This window comes from Trichosurus vulpecula, chromosome X (genome assembly GCF_011100635.1).
Source record: "Trichosurus vulpecula isolate mTriVul1 chromosome X, mTriVul1.pri, whole genome shotgun sequence".
NCBI classification, from domain to species: Eukaryota; Metazoa; Chordata; class Mammalia; order Diprotodontia; family Phalangeridae; genus Trichosurus; species Trichosurus vulpecula.
This window is the reverse complement of record NC_050582.1, coordinates 20,279,142-20,300,175: the sequence shown is the minus strand read 5'-3', so window position 1 is coordinate 20,300,175 and position 21,034 is coordinate 20,279,142. Positions and strand designations below refer to the sequence as shown.

Sequence of the window (21,034 nt, the reverse complement as noted above, 5' to 3'; positions counted from 1 at the left end):
CCAGCTAACCAGAAGGATCTGAAGTAATCAAAAGGACTTCCTCCCTTGAATCAGTACCCTCACCTCTTCAGAATAGGGCAAGAGGGTACTTCACGCAATCATAATTTTCAGCCCTTCAAGGCAACTGAGACCAAAGCTATTCTCCATTTGGTTACCAGCCCTTACCCATTTCCCCAGGGCCTTAACTTTCTTTACCTTTTGCATACTTGTCTGAGAGAAGGAGGAAAGGTATGGGAAAAGACTTGAAACTAGATAAATATTTCTTTCTTATTATTTTCTGTTGAACTACATGGGAAATTTTTCATATCCCTCACAAGCTTTCTACCAGCATATCACAGGTTTTCCTTCCTATATATTCATCTTTTAAATATGGAACTATAGAATGCTGGGGAATTTTCCCTCAGGTATTTTCTTTGCCAGAGTGAGTGAGAGGTCCAAAGTGGCTGAAACCAAGCAAAAGGATCAGTCATTACATCTGTTCTCATCTCTCCTAACTTTGTATGAATCAAACCTTTCCCTTTTTTCCTATTGTGGTAAAAGGAAAAGATGCAAGGTAATGTGTCTTTAAAATCTAAGGCATTCTGCTTCTCATTTTTGTTTCTTCCCTCTATGTCTCTCTCTTCTTTCTATCTCTCTCTTTTCCTTCAGTCTCTCTCTTCTCTCTTCTTGAATGTGGGTCTAACTTATGATAACTTTCTGGTACTGTATGTCTGTGTGCTCCGTATGGTGCCTCCCACCTCATGGGTATTAAAGAAGCCTAGGCTATAAGTGGAAAGACCAGAGTTGAATTTTCCTCAGTGATATGCCACTGGGAGATGTCAGCCTGCAAGCAGGTAATGGACTTTTCCTCCCACATAAGACTCTTGGCCTCGTAATTGCCTGACAGCAACTGAACACTTCTTTCCCGAGCCCTCACTCTGTGAAAATGTGTTCTTAGACTCAGATTAGGGGGGAGTGGAGGGATGAGCAATACTGCAAAATCATGGAAGTCCTGAAATTGAAGAGAGCCTGGGAAAACAGCCAAATTATACAACCAAAGTAAAGCAGCCAGGGCACCTCCTCATGGTATTCATAATTTTGCACATGCCATGTTAATTGAAAAATTACATCATGCTAAATGTTTTCTGCAGTCCTTCAGAAGCCATCTCTAAAGCCGTGAAATCATTTTAACCCAGGACACAAATGGGAAAAGGTTACATGTAGGCAAATCCCAACAATATATTTAGTTTGTGTTACAGCACAGATCCCATTAAAGCAAAGCTAAGTATGTAAGAGCACCAAGGCAAAACAGTCAGAGACTTAGACATTGCCTTGCATTATGTTGTCATTCAATTTTATGTTTAAGGTCAATTTTATCTCTACTAAACTAGCACTGCACCCTCTTAGATGTGGAGAGAAAAGAAGAGTTCAGTCACTTCCCCCTCCTATTATTCATTTCACCTCAGCTCGCTAATAATAGCTACTATCTGGCCAGCATAAAGCTCTTTAAACCACCATTTGATTGGCAATGGCCCTTCTTCTTAAATGTGTAAATAAAAGAGACTTTTCCCAGCCATACATACCTTAGTACTTACCCCCTTTACGCTTCTTCCTCATAAAACAACCTCTTCACATTCTTCATTTTGCTCCCTGGCTCACATGAACGATATACTGTCCTTTTTATATAAAGATTTCCCAGCTGACTCCCTATCAGTAGGACATGTGCTTGCAATTGTGTTTTCAGCAGTCAGAATGAAACTGGGCCGAGCTCTCCTTATTCTCTTGCCCTGGTCCCTCTCCCGGACCCAGAAGGCCATCTGAATTAAAACTAAGCAGACTTGCACCCCAAAAGTATTTAGAAGAGGATCAAATGAGGCAGTATCTGTAAAGTGCTTAGCATAGGGCCTGACATACAGTAATTGCTATAGAAATACTTATTCCCTTCCTTTCTTGTCCTTCCTCCTGGATTCTTTGACCTTCATAGTTTCAGAAAAGTATCTAAGAGCACTGCTAAAAACAACTGATTGAGGTGGTTAGGTGGCTCAGTGAGTAGAGTGCCGGCCCTGGAGTCAGGAGGACCTGAGTTCAAATTTGGCCTCAGATACTTGACACACTTACTAGCTGTGTGACCTTGGGCAAGTCACTTAACCCCAATCGCCTTGCCTTCCCCCCTCCAAAAAAAATAAAAAGGACTGATTTTCTTTCTCATCATACCTACACTTTTAGAGATGGTTTCACGTAGTACAGTTGTTAGAAGACCAAATTCTGTCTTTGGAGAATAAGACCTCACTCCCCAAGTGAAAAAAACAATTTTCTTCCTAGATTTTTCTCTGGCCTCAACTAGTGTACTTAACCAGATGACTGCCTCATGCTTGGGGTATATTAAAATTATCCATTCCTTTATGTAAGTGAGGTATATCATACTCTCCAGAGTAATGTGGCTTGACGGATCATTTCTTAATAAATAGTACATAGATTATCTCAAGAAGATCCCTGAATTTTGAACAATTAGAATTATTTTAAGTTCAGTGAAAGCTGTGAGGTTTTTTTGTTTTTATGATATTAATGTCCTTCTATATGGAAAATTCACTGACTTCTATATACCACTTGAAGATACACTTCTATAGTCAACTACTTGAAAAAATTGTTTAAACTTTTTTCGCCCTAAAACGGGGTGAAATGAATACTACAAAGGAGAGATCAGACTATTATCTCTGAAATTACTAATAATCTCTTCACTGCCAAATCTAATGGCCTTTTCTCAATCCTCATCCTTCTTGACTGCTCGCTTATCTTTGACACTGTCCATCATTATTCCCCTTCATAGTCTCTTTTCCCTAGGTTTTCTGAGCACTACTCTCTGCTGATTCTCCTCCAGCCTGTTTGACCTTTCCTTACTTGCCTTTGCTGACTCTTCATCCAGGTCACACCTGCTAACAATACATGTATCTTGGGGATCTGTCCTGGGCCCTCTTCTCTTCTCCCTCTATATTATTTCACTTGGTGATTTAATTATCATCTCTATGCTGCTGGTTCTCAGATCTTCTTATCCAGTCCTAACCTCCCTACTGACATTCGGTCTCGTACCTCCAACTTCCTACTGGATATCTTGAATTGGATATTCTGTAGACATCTTAAACTTCAGCGTATCCAAAGCTGAACTCATTTTATTTCATCAAAACCTTACCCTCTCCCTAATCTCCTTGTTACTATTGAGGACATCACTATCCTCTCATATCCTAATCCAGGCTCAGAATCTACGATCTGAGCTTCAACTCCTCCCTCTTTCTTACACCCATCCAATCTATTACCAAAGTCTATCAATTTCATTTGCAACATCTCTCAAATATGCCCCCTTCTTTCCTCTGACCCTGTCACCCCTCTAGTGCAGGCCCTCATCAACTCACGTCTGGACTATTGCCATGGCCTGCAGGTGGGTTTGCCTGCCTCTAGTCTCTCCCCACTCTAGTCCAACCTCCTCTCTGCTAGCAAAGCGATGTTACTAAAGCACGGATCTAACTATGTTACCTTCCTACTCGATAAACTCCAGAAGACACTATATTGAGAAGAAGCTAGTTGAAAAGCAAGCAGCAGCTCTGTGGCTCAGACCCCAGGAGTGGAGCAGGGTTTCAGTTCGAATTTCTAGCTCAGTCAGATGCCTTTAGAAGAATAACTAGGGGAGGAATCTCAAATGAAGGGGAAGCCTGCAGTTCTGTCATTTTGAACCAGCAGAGCTATCCAGATGGCTGATAGAGAAAGAGTTCACCAGCATTCTACTCTTACTCAGACTCAAACCCAGGTCAGGAACTTATGGAGCTCAGACCAAATCAGAGGGAAGCAGCAATCAGCCTTTACCCATCAAACCCCTTTGAGAGCACTGAAAGCTTACAGGTTCCCCTGACTGTCCCTGAGATATGGAAATAACCCAATACTCAATACTTCCAAGAAAGTAGCAGTAAGACCCACCCTGGACCTTCCCTCTAGAAGTGTGCAAACCTAACGTGAAATCTAAAGTCAAGAAGTAGGCTGGAAGAATGAGCAAACAGAAAAAGAATGCCACTATAAAAAGCTATTATGGTGACAGGGATACTCAAGCAAACCAAAGAGAAAGACTCCAAAACATCTACAAGCAAAGCCTCAAAGAAGAACACAGCCTGGGAACAGATTCAACTAGAATTCCTAGAAGAGATGAAGCAGGAGGTTTCTTTAGGAGTTAAAAATGTTCTTATAAATGAAATTAGAATGTTAGAGGAAAAAAGTGAAAAGAAATGAAAGCTGTCAAAGAAATAATTAGAGAGGGAATTAACAACTTGGCACAAGAGGTGCAAAACCTTGCTAAAGCAACAATATCCCTGAAAATTAGAATGAATCAAATCAATACAAGTCAATGACTTCATAAGGCAACAAGAAATATTAAAACAAAGTCAAAAGCTGAAGAATTAGAAGAAAAGGTAAAGTATCTCATAGCAGAAACTATTGCCCTGGAAAATAGACCAAGGAGGAAAAATTAAGAATAACTGGACTATATGAAAGCCATGACCAAAAAAAGTCAAGAAATCAAACGAAAACTGCCCAGACCTCTTAGAACAGGAAGGTAAAGTGGAAGTAGAAAAAATCCACCAGTCACCTCCTGAAAGAAACCCCAAAGTAAAAATTCCCAAGAGTGTTATGGCCAAAATCCAGAGTTTCCAGGTCAACGCAAAAATAACACAAGCAGCCAGAAAGAAAGAATTCAGGTACTGAGGAGTCATAGTTGGAATCACACACATTTTAATAGCCACCACTATAAAGGAGCAGAGTTTGGAATACAATATTCCAGAAAACAAAGGATGTAGGGTTAGTCAAGAATGACTTAGACAGGAAAATTAAATATAATCCAACAGGGAAAAATAGGCTTTTAAGGAAAGTAAGGACTTCCAACCATTCCTGATAAAAAAGACCAGAGCTTTGTAGAAAACTTTGAAGTTCAAAAACAGGAATTAAGAGAAACATTAAAAAGTAAACAGGAAAAATAATGTGCCCGCTCTTCTCACAGATGCATTGTAATTATCTTGAGATAATATGTGTAAAGCACTATACAAAACTAAAAGCTCTACATGTAAAGGATAGCTGTTATTCTTATTGCTATTTGTGTGTCCTCTCCCAGTATCTAGCATGTTGTTTTGCATATAGTAGATACTTAATAATTGGTTACTGAATACATGGATGAATTCTCCTTGAAAAGTTGCAACTCTGTCAGAAGTCAATGACAGGCCAGAAAGCCCTGGGGATTTCTCAGCTTTGCTTTTTCTTTGACATGGCTTCCTGTATCATGCCACTCTTAGTTTTCAGTTAGAGCTAAAAATAATCACAGTGCGTCCACAGCAGAGGCAGAGAAACACTTTAACAACAAGGACATGCTTACCACCTGCAGCCTACAAGTTGCCCCCATGCTGACATGATGGCAATTATTTTGCTAAATGTTTACCTTGTGAATTACTTTGTAGCCTATTCAGATTTGCTCTTTGGCTTTTGGCCTCTGGAAGAGTGAGTGCTAAAGCATAGATTCAGAAAGCCTTGGAAAGATGTAGATAGCTGAAAAATGTCCTATGTGAATAGATTTAATGCTGGAAGGGACCTTGAAAAGGCAGGGTGTGGTTCATGAAGGGACCACATGGTGTGGTCAAAGGGCTTGAGAAGTGAAAGAACCAGATTCAAATCTGCCTGACCATTTGTTAACTACTAATGTGACTATGACTAAGGACAAGTAATCTAAGCAATATTATTCCCTTTCTTCTACCAGCCCCCACTGCTACCCATTCCTTCAACATAGGAGGAAATAAATTATTTTGATGTTCTTCATAATATCCATTCTTGATCTTGTCCCCAGCCAGCATGGCAATTCTGAACTTCCGCAAGTAGAAAGAGGAAGAATTTGAGTTGTGGAAGGTTATGGAATGAGGAGTCAAAAGATCTATGTTTGATTCAAAGCTCTGCTATTTGGGCAAGTCATTTAGTCTCTCTCAGCCTCAGTTTCCTCATATGCAAAATGGGTATCATAATACCTGTAATGCTCAAAGGGTTGTTGTAGAGCATCCAGTGAGATAACATATGAAAAGCACTTTGCAAATCTCAAAGCTCTATATAAAGTCAATTATTGTTAACCTTAGTTTCCTAATTTCTAGCTCTAAAATCCTGTTATCCTGTAAGTATAGTCATCATATTAGTGATTGCAAGAAAAAAATCAGATATTCAGGACTTTATATAATAAATTTCAGACATGATAGAGGAGTTTGACTTACAACTTATAATTTAAAAGAGTATAGCTCCCCAACCTACTCCAGCATATGATGAACCTGATGTTCCAGGTCAACATGGAACATTTCTGGAACATTTTGCCATGCAGAATGGATCAAAAGTTGGAGTTGTTTCACTTTATCTGAACTATCTGTTCACTGGCAGCAAGAGAACGGAAATAAACAACAAACCGATTTTCTGTCTATGGCAGAATGCACATTGCAGGTATTAATCATTGTTCATTACTGTAGACTAAAAGCACCTTCAGGATCATCAGTACACCATGTTTGTAAAGTCTTTTGGTATTCTTTTTTTTGGAGGTAACGGGTTAAATGACTTGCCCAGGGTCATACAGCTACTAAGTGTCTGAGGCCAGATTTGCATTCAGGTCCTCCTAACTCCAGAGCCAGTGCTCTATCCACTGTGCTGCCCAGCTGCCCCATGTCTTTTAGTATTCTTTCAAGGTTCTTGCTTTTTCAGATCCCAGGCTGCAGGCTTCAGGTGGTAAGCATGCCCTAAAACAAAGGGCTCTGAGCTATACAACCCCACATACATTCCTTTAGATGCCTCAGACCCTTTAAATGGCAAGGGAATTTGTGTTCATCATGGGATTATGTATAAAGAGAGCTCTTCATGTTGGTGCCACCTCTTCGGTCATGGAGCAGGATGAGGAATGAGGCGCATAAACTTAGAGAATGCCCTAGTGATCTCTGCTCTAGTTCAGTAATGAAAGACTTCCTCTTAGCCCTGCTGATGATGGGCATGGTGATGGAAAGTGAGAAAAGGTCATAGAAATTAATCTGTTACATCCTCTGTATTTTTAAGCCAAAGACTAAAGTTGAGAACTGCCTCTGATTAGTATTAAATGTGAAGGAGCCACCTTGGCCCTGACAGTCTTTGCCTTGGGCCATGAAATAGAGCTGTCTTTTTGAGGAATTAAGTATGAGTTTTAATAGGAAACCCTATTGAAAAGATGCTTGTATCATTTTTATTCCTAAAAATCTTGACAGTTCATTATCTGTAATGAAAGTGTGATAGTAACAGTATCTGAAGAAAGCAATATGCCCTTCCAGCTAAAACTTCAGAGTAGCATGTATATCTTGCCAGAAAAAAAGAAAGTTAGAATCACTTTGAACTGTCATCAGGGCCTGTCTAGTGAAAAATATCTCAGTGCTTTCCCCTCAAATTTTATTAAGCCTATATCATGTCCTTTGTGGCTTCTCAATGCCTAACCTCAATGCCTTACATCATCTGTTTCGTTGTCCAGTTGTTTTCAGTCATGTCTGACTCCTCATGACCCCATTTGGGTTTTCTTGGCAAAGATACTGGAGTGCTTTGCCATTTCCTTCTTCAGCTGATTTTACAGATGAGGAACTGAGACAAACAGGGTGAAGTGACTTGCCCAGGGTCACCCAGCTAGTAAGTAAGTGTCTGTGGCCAGATTTGAACTCAGGAAGAGGAGTCTTCCTCACTCCAGGCCTGGCACTCTGTGCACTGCAGCGCCACCTAGCTGCCCTTATCTCATCCTACTCCCATTTACATACTATAAACTCTAATCCAACTGTTTACTCATCATTTCCCATATACTTCTCATGATTTCCTTCCTCTGTGCCTTCCTATGCTTGAAATATCACCTGCTTTCACCGTTTCTATATCTTCATATCATACCTGAACTTCCAATGCTACCTCTTCCCTGAAGCTTTCCGTGATCTTCTTCTCCTTCAACCAAAAGTGATGTAAAAGCAAAAGACAACACATTTCCACAGAGGGATGCTTTAGGTAGAGTTTACCTATCTGTTAATAAAACATTTAATAAACTCTCATTCTTTGGGACAAGGTGGAGAGATTTGGGCTAGAGCAGAAATGTCAAACTCACCACCCTCTGCCACATGCAGGCTGCAAATTAAAATGTCATTGGGAAATGCAGGCTTGCTATTAAGGAAAAGCTTCCCAACAATTCAAGCTGTCCAAAATTTAAATAGGTTGCCTCACGACCTTTGAGGGTTCCTACTTGCTGGAGGGCTAGAATACAAAGCTGGATGACCACCACCACCATTGTGTATTATAGAGGAGATTTGTGTTCAGAGGTGTGTGTGTGTGTGTGTGTGTGTGTGTGTGTGTGTTGGACCAGATGCTCTCTGAGGTGTCTTCTAACTCTGAGATTTGGATTCTGTAAGCTAACTTTTGGGGGATTGGATGAGTGATTCTAACTTGAATTACTTGTCCTTGTGTTCCTGGTGTAGATTCGTTGTTGATGTTCTAACTACATAAAGCTTATTTTTGGAATGACCTCCCTGTTTTGTTTCACAAGCTGCCCTTCTGAGTAAATAGAACATTCAGTATAGTGTAGTTACACGTTCTCATCATCATATCACTGATATGGCATGAGTAGGTTGTCCTCACCTTCAGACAAACCATTTTTAATCTGTATTTTTGAGGCAACATGAGCTTATAGAACAAGAGTGATACTGAGAACTTTGGGTTCTAGACCTGGCTATGGTCCTGGTTAGTTTGTGGGACCTCTGGCTAGGCACTACATGTCTTTAGGCCCCAGTTTCTCATCTTTAAAATCAGTGTGCTAGACTAGATGGTCTCCCATTCCTTCTGTCTCCGGCATTGTATGTTCTTCTTTATGAAACCACGAGGAGTCTTTTATATTTCTTCTCTACTCCCATTCCAACCAAGTGCCTAGCTCAGGGCCTTGGACAAAAATGTGAGTACTTAAGAAATGTTTGTTAATTGAATTGTTTTGGGTGATTTTAAAATATGATCTTGAATAATTTAGGCAGTAGCTGAACTGAAACCTTCATATTATTAGCCTTATTCTATCATAAGCAAGCGGAAGAGTTTCCATGCATTAATTCAAAATGCACTGTTCCATAGGTCAGTATTTCATTCTTAAAATCTCTTTAAGTGGTAGAATTTAAATGATTCTTTAAAAGTTCATTGGTCTCTTAGACTTTAGACTTAAGTGTTTAACATTTTTTAAAAAAATCTTTTGGAAGCAGTCAGAAACAGATTTGTGTTGGTGGTATCTTAGTCCAGACCTTAGATTTCGTTGGTATGAGGACCTCCCAAGGAGAACAGCTCCTCTGCCAGTGCAGATCAGCATCTACTGTACAACTTCCAATCATACAGAGTTGCCCAAGGCATGGAGAGATTAATCGCTTTGACTTGCCCAGGGCTGGGTAGTAGTATTTATGTCACATTTTGAAGCTGAACTCAAATCTTCTTGATTCCTAGCTGGTTCTCTGTACGTTATATCACACTACCTCTCTTCTTAAAAAAAGAGGGGGGAAGCATTTACTTCAGAGTTATTAGAATCCCTGAAATGAAATTGGATGGAGGAACGCCTGAATACAGAGAAAATGATTATATGCTTATGATCTTACCAACTATGGCCAAATGTTCTTCTCAGGGGGCTTAAAAAACAACTAAGGGTCTTGAATTATTCTTCTAAATATTCTGAAATCTCCAAACCGAATGTTTTTATTTAATTATTGCTATATGTACATTTTCCAAATTAACCAAATAAGTGCAGACACTCTCCTCTACTTCATACTGTGTAGATAACACTGATACATGTCTGAACAGGAAGTAAAGGCAAGGTTACCTCGAGTTTAATTCACCTTACATACTAAGCTCTAGAAGAAAACTTGAGGATTTTGGCTATTCTTGAGCTTCTGATTATGACCACTCAGACGATGAGGAATAGCATCATAGACTTCGAGCTGGAAGGGACCGCAAGTTTTCATGCAGACCTACTTTTGTGGAATTTCTATTGTAATAGGTACTCTTACATTTGTAAGATTTTTATTTCAGTACTTCTGTAGGAAACTCCCATAACCCTGAGGGTCCATGGGAAGACAATAAAGACGATTTTTAAAGAAAGGCATTATTCCAAGGATACAATATGTAGCTCTATTAGCAAAGTATTTAACCATGATTGAATCAAAATTTACTGTTAGAAATTCTTTGAGTTCAGGAATAAAATTGAATGGATTTTTTTGACTCATGAAATGAACAGTTATAGTAAGAAAATCTCAAAAAAAAATGTTTCTGGCTCACTAGCTATAATGTTTCATTGGATCTCTGATCTCATTAACAGTGGTACTCGCTCTAACAATGTGGATTATAGTAGCACATAGTGGTACATAGTAGGCATATAAGAAATGCTTGTGTATTGCTTGATGGATCACAACCCTCATATACTCTGTAACTTGTCATCCTAGAAATTCTCAGCGGCATATCTACCCACAAAGGCTGTCTGTGGGTTAGCCTTTTGCTTTCATCATATGACTGGCCCACTTCCTTTTCTGGGCATACATTAATCCAATGACATTCTTTATGCCACTTCCTTTGTTCAGTTCTTTGTTGGTGATATGTTGTCACCTACTCACACCCACCATGCACCTATTCATTTCCCTTTAGGTAGGCAGCAATTTTAATCCTTCAGAGACCATGGATTGTACATGTGGAAAGAAATATAGCGTCATTGGAAGAATATTGTTCTTTTTTAAATGGGCCTTTGTTTCAGGGAGAAGCTTAGGCTCATTAAAAGCATTGAACATTTTCCTAAAGGTAAACTAGCTTGCTCTTTTCTCCCTGATCAATTCTGGGCTTGGTTTTTTATCTCTATCAGCATCTGCCTAAAAAGTACCTCCTGCTGGACTAATTCCTAGGGACTGTCCACCCAAATTAATGTCAGAGTCTATACAATATGCATTTTGCATCCACTTGGTTTTTCCTGTATGGATTGGGCCAAATTCTTTGGAGTGGTTTGGTTTTAAGAGACTTAGCATTGGTCCTGAATTTAATATAGTCAGCATAAAGTCATCTGCAAACAACAGCATCTGAAGGACCTGATCATGTAGAGGGAATCCCTCTTTCTTTTGGGACTCTGTGTACCACTGATATTGTTGTCATTTAATGTGTGGTACTACCAAAAAGATTGCCTATTAATCATGTCAGTCACTTTTTAGATAACATTTATTATCTTTTAGATAACATCTGTGGAGAAAACGCATTTATCCAAACGCTTATAGTGTTTTTATAAAGGGATACTTAGAGTGTCTTTTATAAAGGGAGAGTAGCAGGAAGGATTCTAGATAATTAGTAAATCTAGATAATTAGTAAAGAGTGTATTATTAAATGTAAGGTGGCATTCAGTGGTCAAGTGTACATGCATCTGAGCAAAGAAGTGCAATAAGTCACTTGGTCTATAAATTCCAGTATCTAAAGAAAAGCTTTTGGCCATAACTATATAGCTTGGCAGCCTTATCTTCCTACATAGATCATACAATTAATAACGTCCTGCTAGGTTTTAGATACCTGTCTGTTGGGAAACCTCCCAGCGTTGCTGTGAGGATAAAGTCGAGATAATATTTGTAAAGCACTTTGCAAACCTCAAAGTGATATAACATGATGTCAGTGATAGCTATTAAACAAACTAATTTTTAGTGTGCACTTTGTCATTATAGAAGTATGCTGATAGGAAGAAAATCTGTTAATCATTTGACCGTCCGTGGCTGCCCACTCAAAAACAATTTAACTCATAAATTTCTTTTAGATCCATTGAGATATTTTTAAACCCATAAAAGTAGTTACGAAATTCTGATCACTTTCAAAATCGGACTTTAAATCAATGATGTAGAGATAGAAAGAAATCTCTATGGGCTCTATTAGGCTCATCCACCATTTCGTGATCAATGATTTATTTTCTCTTTCAACACCATTCTGCAAGTTTGTCCTTTGGTACTCATCTAAGTCACTCCATCCTAGGAACCTGTTCCCTTTTCTCCCTAGGAGAACCTACCTCTGTATCCCTTTTCTACAGAAACTACTGATCTTGTTGCTGTCCCTAGATATCATGGTATCTGGCCATATCAAAAGTCTAGAAGGAGGAAAGAAGGACTTCCAAAAGTTCACTGTGGAGCCTTGCAGTATCTCTGAAATTTTCTGATATAAGTGGTTCTCTATGCTTCCTATAGAGTCAGCACACGTTGCTTTCACATGTAACCATAGCAATTACTGTAGCATTTCAAAGGAGAATTTTTTCTGTCAATACCCCTCACAGTAGCATATATCTCTCAGTCACTCAGAAGTATACAAGCTGTGCTTTTCTGTGGTCGCAGAGAACACGAGATGGGAGAGCTATTTTCAGACTTATACATTTCAGCACCTTGTTGTAGTATGCATGGATCCATGCCCTTCCCTTTTTAAAGACTATACAAATCCAATAAGAAAAAGTTATCTTTCCTTCTTGATTTGGATAAATTGGCATATTAGATAAATAATTATGATGTTGCAAAATTTTAGACCTAGAAATTCTAAATATGACCAGATCTCGAGGCATTCCTTAAAGTCTTAAAAAATTTATTGCCAAATTCTCTTTATATCTGTGATCAAGCATGATGGGTCAAACTGTTCTGAAGGTTTTCTGGTTTGGGATTTTTGTAGATGTGGGAATGTGAGAGAGTCAATCAGAGTTGAAAGCCATATTCCACTCTGACCAATGTAATGTTCCAGAAAGAAATTCTTCACATATGGGCAAATGATTTGCCGATCTTCACTGTTAATTGTGATTGTAGCAATTGTCCTCAAGGACAGATCTTTTGATAAAGACTAATGATTGGACTGTCTTCATATGCTGGATGGACTACTTGTTAATGTATATTTGGGGGATGTAGTTTTTAAGAACTAAAATGAATTAGTTCTAAATTGAATGTCAAAAGACCCACCAAGTTCATTTACAATATAAAAAAATGATAGGATTCAAGATATTTCTGTTGAGATCAGATGCAGTGGCATCTGTTTGAAAATGTTTTCAGTTTTCCATCTGTCCATTTAAAAAAAAATCCTACTTTGGCAAATAGAAGTTGTTTGGGTTTGTTTTGTTTTGTTTTGTTTTTGTAATGTATTTTGTGGTAGTTTTGTTTGTGGTGCCAAGAGACTTTCGTAAATGCTATAATCTGTAAAATACATATGAAAAACCTACCCAGATTTCTGTAGAACACCAACTTAACAGAAGGCCAAAGTGTAAACAATAGAGTATATGTAATATTTACAGTGAACACAGGGCCAGAACCTTTCCACATGAGGAGTTTTGATTTTATTGGAAGGGGCGTGTGCCATGCTGTCTTTTAAAGAAGGTACCGTGCAAGTGGATTTATATGTCTTCAATAGTGGCATTGTCAGAATTTTTTGACTAATATGACCTTACAAAATTATCCAATTTTCTAGTAATCTAACTATTACTTATTAGATTCTTTTGGTAAGCAGGTAAAAATTATTTGTAAAACCCTCTCTTCAAAACCCCAATGTATTACAATGAGCATTTCTGACTGGAATATAAACAACTATAGTTGCAGGCAGTACCAGCAAGTCATTGCTGGTGGAGTATTTCCTGTGGTACTAAAGCATCAGAAAGAGCCAGCTCTGTTCTTCTCTGCCACCTCTATTCCTAACTGCTTGTTTTGCCTGAACTAAAGACAATTTTTCAGACAAAAATCTTTGAAATGGCTGTTAATGGGCTATTATGCCAATGCCATTTTACCTTTTATAGCCTCTGTAATGAAAATATACCAATAGGAAAGAATCTTAAAGTATCAAAAAAATGTGAAGACTAGTCCTAATCTTCAATTTATTTTTAATGATATGAATTTAGGTTTGTAACTTTTACTAAATGATCTCCATTCTTATAACATGGGCTCTAACTTAACTATTCACCATTTGCCCTTTGTGTTTTCTCCAAAATGACCTAAATAAGCTAGTCCCTTCCAGTTTTAAAATACTCTGGTTTTAAATAAGTTCCTTTAAAAAAAAAGTCCAGTCTAGTGTCTGATATTCAGAAAGTCAAGTGCTTAGCAACTGTCTGTTATTTGTAAAGCCCTGTTTTGGGTGCAATGGGAAGATTATAAAAGAAGTATTTCAGTTAAATAATTTATAAAAATGAAAATTGTATTTGAATGGAAAAGTATGTGCCCAAATTAGAACTTTTGTTCTGTTGATAGCATTTTCAGAAATGGGAAAAGTGAGCTAATTTGGGGAGAAGTCCTGTGTATGTATAGAAAGACCATTGCTTAATGAAAGGAGGCTTTGAAAAAGTATTGATGTGTGTGTGTGTGTGTGTGTGTGTACATGAATTCTAAATTACCCATTACAAAATGGAGATTGCTGAGGTATTATCTGTGTACTGGGTATTGTTTATCATAACTTAAAAATCCTAGCTTACTTACATTAAAATGATGATTACTGAAATCTTTAATTCTTGATATAATCAGGATAATTCTTTTGAGCTTGAATACCATCATAATCAAAGAAGATTGGAATTTAGCCTTTTAAATTGGAATAGCATAAAAACCATAGGAAATACTCCATCAGCAATGACTTGCTAGATTGAAACTTTCTTTGATCGAATGATTAAGAAAGGTTCTTAAATAATTTATGCTGGCATCAAACTGGGATATATTTGCTTTAATCATGGCTTGTACCATTACCCTATATCATCTCAATTCTTATCCCAATGAGAAAAGTATTGTTCTGTTAAGGGGTCTGTAGGACTATTTGCTATTCACTAAATCTGCCAGGATTTTCTCCATAATTTTGTATCTTAAAGTATGTCTAGTGACAATTGTATTTTGCTCATTATTTTATCAGCTGGATGAACCGTCTGGGACTTGCAGCCATTGGTTATTCCCCTGATGAAAAAGATATCCAACCACGTGAAGGTAAGGGGAATTGTCTATTGCCTCAAGGTCTTATTTAGGAAATAAGACAGGAAAGATAGAAATAGTCATATTAAAAAAACATGATTTCAACATAAGTTTTCTTGAGCACATACTTCTATCCAGTTGTATGCTTTTATATATATATATATAATATATATTATATATATAATATATATTATATACATATAATCAGAAAAATAATAGACATTAGTCTTTTCCATGTAATGTATTTAATAAATGTAAATGTAAAAATGTACATATTCAGTGGACAGAGAGAAAGTTGTAGAGTCAAGAAAACCTGGGTTCAAGTTCTACTTCTAACATATATTAGCTGTGAGACCCTGGGTGGATCACTTAATCTATCAGTGTCCCAGGCAACTCTATAAGACTAAATTGAAAGTAGGTGCCAATATCTATCGATAAAAGAAGGTTTCTCCCTGAGAGGTGGATTTCTTGCAAGGACTATATGAATACCTAAAAGAAACGAAACAAGCGGTAAGAAATTAAATAAAAGCTCTGGAGGAAAGAATTGGAAGGAGAATAAATAGCTTAGAAGAAAAAGTGGTAAACCTTCCCCAGTTAATGGATTCCCTGAAAATCTAAACAGACCAAGCAGAAATCAATGACTCTATGAGATCACAACAAAATTTAAAATGAAGAAATGTAAGATATCTGATATAAAAAAATAATTGACCCAGAAAACAGGTCAAAGATAGATCACTTGAAAATCACTGAACTTTCTGAAAGCCATGATTTTAAAAAAAAAGATCTGGACACCATATTTCAAGAAATTACAAATGAAACTTTCTCAGATCTATTAGAATCAGATGGCAAAGGAAAAATAGAAAAGATCTGCTAATCACATCCTGAAAGGAACCCAAAAAGGAAAAGTCCCAGGAATGCCGAATAGCCAAAAGCCAGAGTTGCCACCTCAAAGAAAAATTACTGCAAGCATCCAGAAAAAAGCGAGTTCAAGTACCAGAGAAATACAGATAGGATCATATAAGATTTGGCATTTTCTACTAAACCAGGGATCTTGGAATACATCATTGCAAAAAGCAGAAGAGATAAACCTACAACCAAGAGTAACTTACCTTGTAAAGCTGAGTATTTATCCTATGGAAGAAAATGTATCTTTAATGGAATAGAGTAGTGGCGTCAAACTCTAATAGAAATGTGAGCCACTTATTTATGCTGTGGGCCACATATTGACCTAGCTTTAAATTTTAATGCTAAAGTATAGTATTATCTATGTTTATTGTATTTTTACTTATATTGTTAAATATTTTCCAATTATACTTTAATCTGGTTCAAGCCATACTCAGGAGTATTGTGAGCTGTGTAGGGCTCCTGGGCTGCATGTTTGACACCTCTAGAATAGAGGCCTTTTAAAACATTCCTGATTAAAAGACCAGAGCCAAGTAGGAACTTTAAAATACATGCACAAGAAAGGTAAATTCTGGCCGGCCAGAACTGTATGATGATGTAGTGCTAACATTGGAATGGGGGCGAAGAAACAAGTGTTCCTTCAGAACTTTAATGTCTTCAAAGAGTACTGAGAAAGTTAAATAAACAAAACAAAGGCCCTTAAGGTATATTGTTTCTGTTCTAAGGGCTTGAAGGGGAGAAAGAGAAGGGAAGGTAAAAGGAGGAATATATTAGTGTAAAAATGATGAAGATGTGGTAGAATTAGCTATTTCTCACAATTGAGATATATAAGAAGAATATACAAACATTGAGGAAGGGGGGGAATAAGCATCAAATGAACCACATTCTTATCTGAAATGGAGAAAGGAGGGTTGAACACATGTACACACACATGCGTGCGCGCACACGCACGCACACACACACGCACACACACACAGAGTTTGGAGTAGAAATACTTAAATTCAACATGGAAACAGGAATTTAGAGGTCCACAATCCTCCCAAAGAGTTAAGAGAGAAGGTAACACTGCGAAGGAATAGTCAGGAGCAAAACAAACATCCAGATCCCAAAGATAGGATTAAAAGAGGAAAAAAAGAAAAGCATAGAACTAGAATTTAAGGGGGTGTCTTAGATGGCCTCTTAGACAACTGGAGAATGGCTGAACAAATTGTGGCTTATGAATGGAATGGAATATTATTGTGCCATAAGAAATGATGAAAGAGACGATTTCAGTGGATCCTGAGTTGTATGATCAGATGCTGAGTGAAGTGAGAATCTGGAGAACAATTTATATAGTAACAACAATGCTCCAAAGGAAAACAACTTTGAAAGACTTAAGAACTCTAAATAATGCAGTGACCAACCATATCTCCAGAGGACCTATGAGAAATAACAGAGAAATAGCAGATACAAGGTGCAGAAAGAGACAGACGTTTTGGGATATGGCTACCATGTAGATTCATTTTGAATGACAATGCTTATTTGTTGTCAGGGTTTTTTTTTCTTTCTTTTCCGCAGTTTTTAATTGGGGAGGGGGATTTAGCAATAATGATGGCAAAAAGAGGGTCGCTGAATCATTGAAAATCAAAAAAACTCCCCCTTCCCAAAATAGAAGAAAATGAGATGGGGGAAGTAGAAGCACCAAGTATAGATGGGTCTTTCAAGGAGTTTAGCTAAGAAAGTAAGAAGTACTTAGAAGGGATGCTAGAGTCTAATATGGAGGTAAAGTTGAGGATTAAGGATGGGGAAAACTCAGTCATGTTTGTAGGCAGCAGGGATGGAACAAGTAGGAAGGAATATGCATTTCTGTAGTGCCTACTGCATGCCAGGCACTGTGCTAAGCACTTTTTACATATTTGTTCCTCACAACAACCCTGGGAGGTAGATGCTAGTATTTCCCTATTTTACTGGTGAGGAAACTGAGGCAAGTGGTTAAATGACTTGCTCAGAGTCATGTAGTTAGTGTCAGAGGTCAGATTTGAATTTAGGTCTTCCTGACTCCAGGCCCAGAGCTCTCTCTATTGAACCACCTTGCTGCCTCATAGAAGAGAGATGAAAGACTGGGATGATAGTCAGGACAGTCTACTGGAAAAGATAGAAGAGGATGGAATCAAGGGTGCTGTATGCACCTAGGCTAGTTTTGACTAAAGGTCTACCTCTGCAACAGAGACTAGAATTAAAGAGAAAAGATAGCGTTAGATGAGGAAGAACAGTTGTGTTACAAGAAGGAAAAGAGAAGAGGGAGCTTGTGGCAAACAACCCTGATTTCCTCAGCTGAGAGGGTGGAGAGGGAAGTTTCTGTGGGAGGCTTAAGGACAAAAGAGAAGGTTTGGAACATTAATGTTTTTTTTAAATGAATGACCAAACTAATATCTCAAAGAATTTTAGTTTTTCAAACTGCTGGAATCTGAGATGTAAAAGACAGTTCAAATTGATGCTGTCTTTTGAATATCATATTCAGTGGCTAAATCAGAATGTGGGTGGTGTTTTTTTCTATACCATTGACTTAGGGCACAGCTTGAACAGTTGGCATATGCCTTTTGGGCCTTGGTTCCTTGTTTATGAGACAACACTTGTAAATAAGGTAAAAAACAACCAACCAAAATCTTTTCCACTTCATTTTCTCAGAAGGGCCTTATGAATTCTCCTCATTTTTCATATACTCTGCAAAAAGCCTCCATTGACAAAATGAAGACCGTACCCTGACCACTACCTAATTCCACTAAAGCAACTCCCACTGTTCATAAAAGAATACAGAAATGTTCATGTGTAACATAATAAATGTCTATATTATGATTAGTGAATATGTATGTCTGCAATTTTATGTTTTCTCACCATGTTGTATAAGCAGTGTCGGATTGCCTTTTCTGGTATTTGGGCATTTGTCCAGTAGCCAGACCGTACCGGGTTGTATGGTGGAGTGATTGGGTGTTTGGGAGTATCACTGGCAGCACCACTGTCCTTGCAAATGTTATTGGCATTTGCTTCAGTCACGGTAGGAAGTTTCAGAAGCATCATGAATGGGAAGGTCAGTCATATATTTCATCTTTTTAAAAAAATGAATATTTCTAATATAGTAAACTTCAATATAATAACACTACCTGACAACAGGTCACTTCTTCAGGGAGGTACAATATTTCAAAAGCCATGCCCTTTTCTTTGAATGGGATCATGGTGTTGTAGAAAGAGCCCTAGTCCAGAAGCCAGAAGATCTTGAATCAAGGCCCAGTTCTGCTACTATCTAGCTCTGTAACCCTAGGTAAATCACTTCCCCTCTCAGACCTTCTAATGGCTTATCTATAAAAAGAGGAGACCAGGCTAGATAAGGACCCTTCCAGTTCATAAATTCAGTGATTCTCTGTCTCAGTTGCTCTGAAGAAGAATTTCAAGCTTATACTGATGATTTTAGTTAAAAAAAAGGTAGTCGATTGTACAAAAATACTTAAGGTTCTGGATTTTGTATGTAATTCAAACCATCTTTTTAATGTACATATTTATTTTTAATTAAAGGATGTCAATTTTCTCAGTAGCACAAAGTAGTTGTCAAGTAGAATTCTCCATAACATTGATAAGAACTAATAAAGAGAAAGCCCAGTGTGCCATGCTGGAATATCTGTGGCTACAATCTAGTTCTGAATCATCGTTATCCTGAGAATGCCAGATGTCAGATTTTATCTTGAACATCCTCCAAATTTTGGTCTCCTTCTAAATGCCCCCAAAGGGCCAGAATATAGCCTCAGGAATGGCTTTTATTGCAGTCTTGGATATTCCAAGGAAGTTGAGTGAATAAGTGTCACCATCAGCTCTGCCCCTGTGTGTGTGTTGAATTAGCAGTTTGTGCTAGGAAAAGAGACTGAGTAGAGAGACTGTTCGTCCTTCTAGTAGCAGTTCCCAGCAGAGCATGCAGGGTGGGCCACTACAAAAGTTATCAGCTCCATAGGAATCCTCATGTAGATACTTTTAACTCAGAACTAAATCTTTTCTCGGCAGATTACTGGAGTGAAAGTGACCATGATGATGCTGAAGGCTCTCTGACCTTGAGACTGGAAGGTGCCATGGCTCTCAATGATGTCAGTGTCAGTCATCGACCATCTTCAGTAAGTTCTAAATGTCATGTCTTGAAACAAGGTCCCAGTGGCTGAGCGTGGACAACCTGCTCTGAGTGTATTTGAAATGTTTGAGGTTTTTCCTTTTGGGAGGCAAAGTTTCATGCACCTCGGGATGGATCTCCTTAGTGGAAAATGATACCTTCGGTTCCAGCAGACCAAAGGGTAGAAGCCAGTTGGCAAGCTAAAACAAGGACCTATCTGAGCCATGGAGGAAAAGGCAAAGAGATGCAATCCAGGGACCTGTTTCCTCCTTACTTTGCTCCACAAAGCTACTGTGGGGGTTTTTCCATGTGCGTATTTTTTCAGATATATGATACTAACGTCGAAAGGATCTCATCAATGTGGCCCAGGAATAAACAAATGTATTTCCAAGAAGCTGTTTGAAATGAAACCGTGGGACTTCATTTCAAATCCCATTCTCATTTGTTTAAAACAAAAATTAATTTGTTAAGGTATAACAAAAACATTTAAGGTGACTTTTTATTTTTGTTCTTCCCATCACTTTTTTTAAAAAGAGCATTAAAATATGATATCTAGAAGAAGCTCCTACCAAATCAAAAAGAGTTGCTAAAATATGGTTATGGAAGATTGGTTTGTAAATGCAGGTAGGACTGTTCTCTATTTTCCTTTCAGATTTTTCTCCAGCATGAATGACATGATCCTCATGCAACCAGAACCAAAGGCAGAAAAACTGAGGCAACAACATCACATGGGGGAAGTTCAGCCTGATTTTCACCCATGTGATGCTGTCTTATCAACTGGTATACAGCTTAAGCCCCTCCCTTTGTATTTTTCCAATTTTTGCCTCTTTTTTTTTAATGAAGATGGCGCACACACTAACTGAGCACAATGTCTTTGGATTTTTTTTAAAACCTGTTTTGGTTCTGCAGCACCCTGTAGTTCTGGCAGCTTTTTTGTCCTTGCTTATTTGACTGGAAAAATCTGGCCCTTGAAGAAAAAGGAACAGTGGTTCTCAGTTTCTTCTGGGGATGTCCATGTCTTTCTCAAGGCCCT

General features: G+C 38.1%; 1 protein-coding gene across 1 annotated transcript in view; it reads left to right on the top strand.

The window, feature by feature from the left end:
- The window catches only part of LOC118832811 (connector enhancer of kinase suppressor of ras 2-like), a 566,603-nt gene that overhangs the window by 536,807 nt on the left and 8,762 nt on the right, over positions 1-21,034 (top strand). Inside the window, exons 20-21 of the mRNA XM_036740170.1 lie at positions 14,914-14,984; positions 19,902-20,008. Of these exons, the coding sequence (XP_036596065.1) occupies positions 14,914-14,984; positions 19,902-20,008 (178 nt within the window). The remainder of the gene's footprint in view (positions 1-14,913; positions 14,985-19,901; positions 20,009-21,034) is intronic.